At 49.6% G+C, this 9,646-nt stretch overlaps 1 protein-coding gene across 7 annotated transcripts in view; it reads left to right on the plus strand.

Annotated features, from left to right (window-relative positions):
* The window catches only part of LRRC6 (leucine rich repeat containing 6), a 109,410-nt gene that overhangs the window by 49,237 nt on the left and 50,527 nt on the right, over positions 1-9,646 (plus strand). For 3 of the 7 annotated variants that reach the window (XR_001145295.1, XR_001145296.1, XM_012722951.1), the window contains exon 11: positions 68-150. Coding sequence is in view for 5 of the 7 variants with exons in the window: in XM_012722951.1 (XP_012578405.1) it covers positions 68-150 (83 nt within the window). In the remaining 2 variants the exon portion in view is untranslated. Of the gene's footprint in view, positions 1-67; positions 151-6,002; positions 6,413-9,646 lie in introns of those variants that run through there. The other 4 variants (XM_012722949.1, XM_012722950.1, XM_012722952.1 and 1 more) reach the window with 3 other exon arrangements.

A 9,646-nucleotide genomic window follows, 5' to 3' on the forward strand; every position in this document is an offset into this window, starting at 1 on the left:
TATTATATTTTTGAAGATATATCAGAGAGTACTGCACCACTTAGCAGGTGTTGTGTTTTTATTTTAGGTAGGAGAAATAATCACAGCTGGCCACCACACATCCAAGTCTGTGAAAAGTACCTTGGATAGCGGCAGAGAGCAAACAAACAGGTCTGTCCCGGGATGTATGATGATGTTCTCTTGTTGTTTGATGACTGGAAGACTCCTCCCAAAAGATGCAATTGAAAAGGATTCATGCGACGAATACCGGTGTTTATTGCTAAATCCGAACTCTTGATCTCTAGGGCTTTTTATTGCTAAAAAACATTTCTGTGTATGTACAGGGCCCAGTTTATCGTGTTAATGAGTGGTGATGTCAACACCAGAGGCAGTGAACAGGCACTGAGCACATGTTCTGTGTGGGACATTTAATCCTCACCGCTGTCATCCTCAGTTTACAGTCGGGAGAGGAGGGAAGAAGTAGGTTGTCTGAAGCTCATGTCCTGGCACGTGAGAACATAGAGCTGTTCGCCCTCCCTCCCTTTACTGACCCACCTGTCACCTGGTAGATCCCAAACTCAGAGCTGTGAGAGCCACGAAGCCCCACTCTGATTCTGCCGCCACTCCCCGAGCCTACATCATGCACCCAGCAGGGACCTCTCCCTCACGGCACTATTCTCAGTGCCTCGGGTGTCAGAATGTCTCTCTCTCTGATTTCTTTTTTAAAGATTTTATGTATTTATGCCTACAGAACTGGGGTGCAGACCAGAGGAGCAGGAGTGGTGAGAGGATTCACCGGAGACAGAGTGGGGAGCAGATCAGGCAGATCGACAAAATACACTGCTGAGGGGAGCAGCGGGGAGACAGGAGGGGTCTGCTGCTCCATGTGGGTCACCTCTGGGGCAGGGATCGAACTCACACTGAAGCTGCCACAGCTTAGCTTCACAGTGCACTGCTCCAACCTGCTGCGCCACCAGGGAGGGCTCTCTTTGATTTCTAACTGAAGATTCCAGCTCTACCCCCTGGAGACTCTCAGAAGAAACCCCATCTTCCACAGGCAAGGACCTCCTCTAGAGCACTTTGGACAAATCCTTCGGTATTTCTCATTTCTCCTTAGAATGAGAATCCCAGTCCTTTTGACTTTCCTGCTACTGGTCTAATTGTCTTACCAGATGGTAAAAGTCTATTTTGAACCAAGGCAAACTATCTTTGTGCTACAAATGTATAGACTGGAATTATCATTATAAAAATACCTGAGCAGAGTTATATTTATGTCTTGCATAATACAAGCAACCAGGCATGTGATTACGCAAATCTAACTATTGAAGTTTTTCAGATTACCATGCCTGGGGTTTGTTTGAACAACAGGTACAGCGCTGAATTCTTTCTGAAAAAAAAAAGAAAAAAAAACGGTTGCTGTTTATAACCTTGAAAATTGGCACCCATATTTCCCAGCTTAGTGATTTCCATTTCAGATACACGTGCAATTTACAGAGATTCACAGGAATTATGACCATTATGAATATTCACGGTGATAATTAACCCCCAGAAGCATCAACACATATAAAGAATCTGAATCTAATTTGTGAGGAAACACAGGGTTGGGAAGCCAGGCCGTGGACACATGCAGCACAGGTGTCCAGACCCCAGGAAGCCAACATCGCTGTGATTACCTGAAGGTCAGCGGTGCCTCGCAAACCCCTCGTGGTGGGATCTCCTAGTATTTTTGAAAGGCCATTCTTTTCATCACAGGTCTATGTGAAAGCTCTTTGTGGTCATTGTAGGCAAACTTCATTTTCCACACTATCTCAGCCCCTGGCTTGGTAACTCCATTAACCAAATAGCTGCCTTTAGGCTGCACACAGGGGTGAGAGCCCTGTCGTTGGCTTGAGAAGACAGGTCTCCCTGCAGCAAGACTCTGGGAAGGCCACACACGCCCTCAGTGCTCCCACTGCCAGCGCGAACTGTCCTTACATGGCGGAGACAGAGTGAGGGGGACCAATTGGGTTACGGTTTCCTTCTGTGAGCTAATAGGGTCACATTTGGGGGAAAGATAGCGACTCAGTGAACTCTGCAGTCCTGTGACATTGCACAGTGAAGGGAACGCACTTACTGAGGGTGGGACCCGGCTTTGACTAACATCTATCTTTCATCTTCAAAATAACTGCAAGATAATCCTATTCTTCTCGATGTACTGAGGTGCAAAGAGATGGAGTACAAAGTTGGTAAAGTGGTGGAACCAGGGTTGTGAAACTTGGTCCATGCCTGGCTTTGCCTTCTTCCTTTCTCTGGGTGCCCTTTCCTTTTAATAGACTCACTGTTTGTTTGTTTTTAACACTATTCCTGGTTGGTTGATGTAGCATTGGCTATAATGCTGCATAGGACTTAGGAGCACAGGCTCAGTCCTCCTCAGGTGTACATGACAGTACCTCACCCACCACCAATACGCTAACATAATAAAAGCCGTATGTGACAGGCCCACAGCCAGCATCATACCCGATGAGGAACACCTAAATGCTTTCCCTGGAAGATCTGCTACAACACAAGAATGCTTACTTTTGGGCCCTCCCTTGTGGTCCATCAGGTTAAAGTGCAGCACTAGGAAGTTGTCTGAAGCCACTGCAGCACAAGTTCAATCCCCAGACAGGGAGCTGACCCACGTGGCACAGCAGCCCTCTCCTGTCTCACCTGCTGCTCTTTGCACCAATGTATTTCAGTGCATATGCCTGTTCTGCTCCCCACTCAGTCTCTGGTGAATCCTCTCACTCCCCACACCTCCGGCCTGTACCCCAGTTCTTCTAGCATAAATACATCAATCTTTTTAAGAAAATCTACTTTCACCACTACTATCAAAGAAGATGTAGAACCATCACTATTTGCAGGCAACCTAATGATATAGTCAGGAAGTCCTAAAGATGCCACTAAAAGGCCATTAGAATAATAAATCAAGGCAGTGAAGTCACAGGCTACAAACCAATATACAAAGTTCCGTTGTATTCTAAATACAAACAACAAATGAGAATAGAAAGAAATCCAGAAAGCAATTCCATTTCCAATTGCATCAAAGAGAATTACATGCTTGGGAATAAACTTATAAGGGAGTCAAAAGATCTGTACAATGTGAACTAAGATATTGTTTTAAAAAATACATGGAGGTCCTTCCTGGTGGTGCAGTGGGTTAAAGCACAGCACTAAGAAGGTAAAGCCCCCTCAGCATGAGTTCAGTCCCCGCCCACTGCAGAGGTGACCCACATGGTGTGGCAGAACTCTCCTGACCCGCCCGCTGCTCCCCTCAGCAGTGTGCTTCGTCAGTTGGCCTGTTCTGCTTCCCACTCTGTCTCTGGTGAATCCTCTCATTGCCCCTGCACCTCTGACCTGTACCTCAGCTCTGTATGCATAAATAAATAAATCTTTAAAAAAAAATACATGGAGCTAGACACACGAAAATGGAAAGTTATTCCATGTTCATGGATTAGAACTGAGTGAGAGGTTAGTGTCTATCTCCCAGGGCTGTGAGGAAGATGTTTAGTAGGACAGAGGAGGACTGAGTGACCACTGAAATTGGTAGTTTCATAGGTTTGTAGCAGCTCCTGGTTAAAAATCCTCCACCTTGAATTCAGGTTGAAGTGGTTCCGAATTGGCAGTTTCCTGAGGATCTGGTCCAAAGTTCTCTGGCCAGGCTCCTGCCAGTCTTCTGAGAAGCCTTCCAGACTATTCTCTAAAACAAGAGAGGCAGTCACAGTAAAAAACTGAGCAAAGCACTCAGAAAAAAGAGCACTGTGCTGGACACCCAGCTGAAAAGATGAGAACAGAATATAAACATTAATGAAATAGCTTCTTCACGAAGACAGTGTGATGTTGGTGAAATAACAGACACATAGATCAATGGGACAGAATAAAGAACCCAGAAACAGGCCCTTACGAATATGTTCAACTGCTCTTTAATAAAGGCAAAGGCCATACAACAGAGCAAAAAGTCTTTCAACAAATGTCACTGGGGAAACTGAACATGCAAAAAAACATGCAAAGAAAGGGGGAATCTAGACAGACCTTACAAACTTCACAAAAATTAACTGAAAATGGATCATTGGCCTAAACGCAAAAGTAAAGCATGAATTTTCTAGATAATTAAACATTGGAGAAAACTTAGATGACCTAGGTATGTGATGACATACCTAGGGCATGGTCCACGAAAGATATAATTGACAAGTTATACTCCTCTTGGGGACCCACCCTTAGTGAAGGAGGGGTGTCTTGCCTGAAACAACCCACTGACATGCTCCTGACCTTGACCTCTGTCCCCAGACCCTGCAGGACCAGCAAGACCCCTACACAGTTTATTGCATAAGGTCTGTCTTTGCCAGGCATGTCTGTAAACTCTTGATACTGTATGTTTTTCTTCTGCATAGTAGTCAAAGTACAGAGCGGAATATAAAATCTCCACCACCTCCAGGGCATGAGCAGATTACAGAAATGTGGGACGTGGTGGCGGGGGAGGGCTGTGGTGCAAGGAGTTGAAGGACATGGGACCTCTTCCCCCACCACACTGTGTCTGTTACATGGTTTGGTTCTGAGGTGCCAGTTTGGAGCTTCTGAAATAGATTGACTGCTGTTTTTTTTTTTTTTGCTGTTTTTTTTTTTTTTTACAACCATGATCATTTCTTATGTTATGCCATTATCCTGCAATAGTTTCATACTTGTACCCCACTTATTCAACAAGTATTGATTCAGTAGAGCTGCCTGCCAAGAATACAAGATGAAAAAGTCAAAATCTTTGTTTCTGGATGTCAGTCTCAGAGGGAGAACAGACCCATCATGAGACAATTGACCACTTTTCTGACAGTGGCCACTTTTCTACACAGTACAATGACATGGTATCAGGAGACTTGGCGACTTGGGTGGAGTGGGGAGGCGCTTCCTAATGTCTGAGCAGTGACAGGCTGAAGGGGCAGTGATTCAAAAACAAGCTGACCATCAAAATCACTGAAGGAACTTTATCTCAATACAGATTACTAAAGGCAACTCCAGCATATAGAACAGACGCTGCCAGGAAAACAGCCCCGTGGCCTGTGTTATCCAGAGCTTTCTGTACAAATGAGAATCACTGGCCAGTGAAGGTTCTTCCTGGTTCTGTTTTGCTCTGGCTATTGCTCTGAGGTTACTGGGTTTAGCTGTAGGAACAGGCTTTCCAGGAAGGAGATTGGTGGGCTCAGCTTTGTCTTGTGTCTAAACTTGTAGGCTCAGTGCCCTTGCCGACCCTTGGTGGGTTGGATTATCTAAAGCAGCAGGAGCCAGGATCCTGATTAGCTGCATTCAGGAGTAAGATCTGCCTACAGTGATTCTATTATTGATTCTGGCTGTTGGCTTGGCTAGCTGTGTCATTACAGTTATCAAAAAAAAAAAAATTATTCTGAAGTAAGCAGCCTGTGTGTTAGCACAATCTCACAGGACTCTGTAGACCCCCCCCTCTCTCCACAGAACTCTGTAGACTTCCCCTCTCTCTCCACAGAACTCTGTAGACTTCCCCTCTCTCCACAGAACCTTGTAGACTTCCCCTCTCTCCATAGAACTCTGTAGACCCCCTCCCCTCTCTCCAAGAACCCTGTGGATTTCCTCTCTCTCCACAGAACTCTGCAGACCCCCTCTCTCTCCACAGAACACTGTTGACTTCCCCTCTCTCCAGAGTACTCTGTAAACTTCCTCTCTCTCCAAGAGCCCTGTAGACTTCCCCTCTCTCCTCAGAACTCTGTAGACTTCCTCTTTCTCCACAGAACTCTATAGACATCCTTTCTCTCCAACTCTGCAGACTTCTCTCTCCACAGATCTCTGTAGATGTCCTTTCTCCAGGGGTTGGGCTCTTGAGCCTAGAAGTCTCCATGGGAATTGGGGACAGGCTCTTATTTGCACCACCAGCCATTAGTATTAGTGCTTGTTGATATTTACTGTATACATGCATGAGTGAGTTGCCTCTACTTGAGATTTAATTTTAAATGATATATCCATTTTATCCTGCCCCTTTATAGGAGCAAGAAAATTGAGAGATTGGAAGTCGATCCTAGCACACATTCCTTTCCTGATGTGGCTAACATTGTTCAAGAGAACCAATATCCACCCAGGAGAGTTCGATCAAAGCCCAAACTCATGCCAAGCGAAGGCGATCCAGACTTTGAGGATAACCCGGAAGTGCCTCCATTGATGTGAAACAGGAGGTTGCATTGACCGTGACCCAGTTTTCTCAGTGCTGGTGTGTGTGCAAACCACTTGTGGTGGTACACAGAGTTACTTACTCATCAGTTTTTTGGCTCCTGCGCTTCAACTCCTACCTTGCATGGAAATGTCATTAAAACTAGTTTGAAATTAAATGGTGTACTTTAAAAGTCCTATAACTCATCATTGGTCTGTAGTAAAGTGATGGCTACTGAAAATGTTCAGTAAATCACAGAGCTATTACATAACAGCATTGAGTATAAATCACAGCCCTGCCTTGTATCAGGTAGTTGAAGCCTTGGGTAAAAAGCCTGATGACTAAATTGGTGCTTCAGTAAATGAGACAAACTCAGCAGTCAAAGAGCAAATTGGAAATGCTTTCAGATGACTTTCTGTAGCACCTCCATTCTCTCCTTCTGCTCTGTTTGCTTCCTCTGATGCTGTGGGTGGTGTGAGGCAAGAAAATGAGCTTGGGAATCAGATACCACGGGTGTGGATGCGAGCGCCATCACGCCGTGAAGACCTCCAGCAGTCCTCTCACTGCTCTGGCCTCAGGGCCGTCACTTGTCCCTGGGGACAATGCCACTGCCTGTGCCTGGGTTTGTCTCAGATGGGCTGTCCTGGCCGAGGCTGGTGGGCTCTGCCTTCTTGCCTCTTCCTCCTTGCCTCTCCTTCCCTGTTTCCATCCTCACTTTTCCCCTTCTCCATGCTTGTCTTCGCCTTCTTCCTCCCCATTCTTTTCTTGTCTTTCAACTCTGCTTCCTTCTCTATATTTTAAATACCTGTACCTCTTTGTCTGTGAAATATTGCACATTTGCTACTGAAACATGGCTGTTGCTCTGATCACGCTCAGTTTCCCCAAGCAACATCAGAGCATCCTCGTGAGCAATTGTGGACACGGCCACTGCCCTGTTCCTCAAGGGCCCAAGGACTCCGTACCTACACAGGCACACAGTGTGCGGGAGAGTCAGGGTGGCGGGTCAAGGTGCTTTGTCACATGACCACCAGGAAGCCCTTCAATGAGGTCACTTTTCAGCAGAGAACCAAAATGTAGCCATCAAGTTTCTGTTGCAAAAACAGAGCTCCTGTAACATGGGAATAGGGGTTGATTCCAGAAATTCAACTCGTCACAAACATAGGAAAAGCTGGGAAGAGAGGTTCCAGCAGGAGAGGGCGGGCAGACAGAGAGGGCACAGGTGGCACTAAGGGACAGCCCGGAGCCTGAGACCGGGGTCTTGCGGAGACAGCCGTGGAAACTGTCTGGAACTGTCTGGAACCACCGCCTTGGTGGGGCCGTCAAATCTCACGCACAACGCTGAGAGCAAAATGAAATGGCGGTTTTAACTCGCTAAACAGAGGAGTAATCTGTTTGCAGCAGCTGCAGCTAGCACAGAACTTGGTGCTTGGCTAAGAGCGACACCCTCCCTGACACCTCCCTGGGAGGTGGGGGGAGTGGCAGGAGGAAGTTAGAAGGACCTCGAGCAGGTTAGTGCCCCTTTGGTTCCTGCAGCAGCAGGCACCAGGCAAGTTACAGGTGAGAGGCTGACTCTTGGAATGCCTAGACAAGGGAAAGGCTTGGGCTTTAGACGCAGGGATGAGGAGGGAGATGAAGAAGCCTCAGACAAGGCAGAGAAGCTCTGGAGTGGTCTCAGCCGGCCCAGTGGGGAGCACCCACGGGCTAGACAGACACACTGGGTAGGAATGCCCCAGCTCAGCTGCCCCCGTGTTGAGTGAGCGGCCTGGCTGCCTGCAGAGAAAGTGGCAGCCACAGCAGGTGTAGGGTGGAAACCCAAGGACACTGCAGCTCTGGGCTCTGGGCTGCTAACTACGAGCGGAGCCTCTCGTGGAGAGACCTAAGCAGCCAGCTCGGGACAGTGGCAGGACCCTTCAGACGGCTTGGCAGAATCCCTCCAGCCCCAAACGGCAAGATTTCGTTGGTTGTTCTCGTGTTTCCTTTTATCTGGCTAAGTAGTATTCCCGTGCATATATACCACATCTTCTCTATGCAGTCATTTGTTGTTTGGCACGTAGCTGTTTGCAGAGGGTGAAGGTGGGGGTGGGGGAGCGTTTTGGAGTAGATACAAACGGACCACGGTGGAGGAGGACAGGCAAGGCGGTGGGACAGCGGCTCAGGCCTGATGGGAGACCAGGGTTTGTTCTGATTTGATCATGTAGCACGGGGAACATTCAGCAGGACCTGAAACTGGGATGTGGAATCTTGGCTACGCTTTCTACATTCTCCCCTCTTCGTGCCACAGCAGCAGGACTAGACAGATGCACTGTCCTCCCCTTCTCCAGGAGAAAGAAAAGCTCCCAGTGTGAGCCCCCGCCCCCCCCGGCCCCGGCCCCAAACACTCTCCAGTCCACGTCTCCTCTCCCGATTTTCCCGCGGACGCTGGTCAGGCTGCTCCGTGGCCGTCTCCTCTGTCCCAGCACAGCTGTTCCAGTCTCCGGGTCCTGCACCCCGCTGTCCTCTCAGCCCTGCCGCGGGGACCCGGCCTGTGAGTGGCCTGAGAACGTCAAGAGGAGGCCCCGGGGAGGTGGGGTGCAGGTCAGCCCGCAGGGCCGCGTGGACGGTTCTCCTGCCCGCCCCGCTGACAGCTGGCCCCACAGGGGCGTGTCCGCCATGGCCTGCGTCTGGCGCAGCCTGCCTGACACCCTGGGATGGAAAGCGCTCTCCCATCTCCAGCTGACACATGTCAGGCCAACGTGTCTGTCGCTCCCGGAGCAGAACTCGTGCAAACGGGCTGTACCTCAGCGCCTTCTCCAGATCTCTCCCCTCAGCAGATGCTGCTCAGCACCGAGAGGCGCAGGAAGCCAGCGCAGGGCCACGGAAGCTTCTCCGCCGAGCCCACCGCCCAGCCTCATCCTCCTCTGGCTGTGTGCTCACCCCCTCCAGCCTCCACATGAAGACGGGCTCCTGGTGGCCCCCGGTGCCCTCCAGGACTGCCCTCTCGTCTGTGTGGCCCTCGCCTTCCCAGCGTGAGCCCCTGCGGGGGCACCTGCACCCCTCCCCACGCTCCTGCAGGCAGCCCCGTGCTGCAGCCCTGAGCCCACGTGCGCTCGGACCTGCTCCCTGGCCTGTGCCCGCTCGCTGGCTCCTGCTGTTTTACCTTCTGCCACCACCTTTCTTTAGTGTCAGGGTGCGCTTTCTTCGTGCAGACCGGACAACTCCACCCCTACTTCCTGTGGCCCCACGCAATTGCTAACTAAGTCCTGGCTGAGAAATCCTCAGAGCCTGGCGGCTGGAGGCTGTGAGCACCTGGAGACCCGCAGGAAGCGTGGGGCGTTCCCACAAGCTCGCCTTGGGGGTCAGCCCACTCCCCTCTCCAAGCCTGTCCAGGTTCCTGGGGAGAGGATGTGGTCCCCACGTTTGCTGGAGCAAGGGCACATTTCCTGACCCTGGAGGAAAACAGTCTGCCTCAGTGTACTTGACTCCTTGAAGCCACTGTCCTCCCAG

The sequence above is a fragment of the Condylura cristata genome, unplaced genomic scaffold, assembly GCF_000260355.1.
Source record: "Condylura cristata isolate star-nosed mole 26May11 unplaced genomic scaffold, ConCri1.0 scaffold00009, whole genome shotgun sequence".
Classification (NCBI taxonomy): Eukaryota; Metazoa; Chordata; class Mammalia; order Eulipotyphla; family Talpidae; genus Condylura; species Condylura cristata.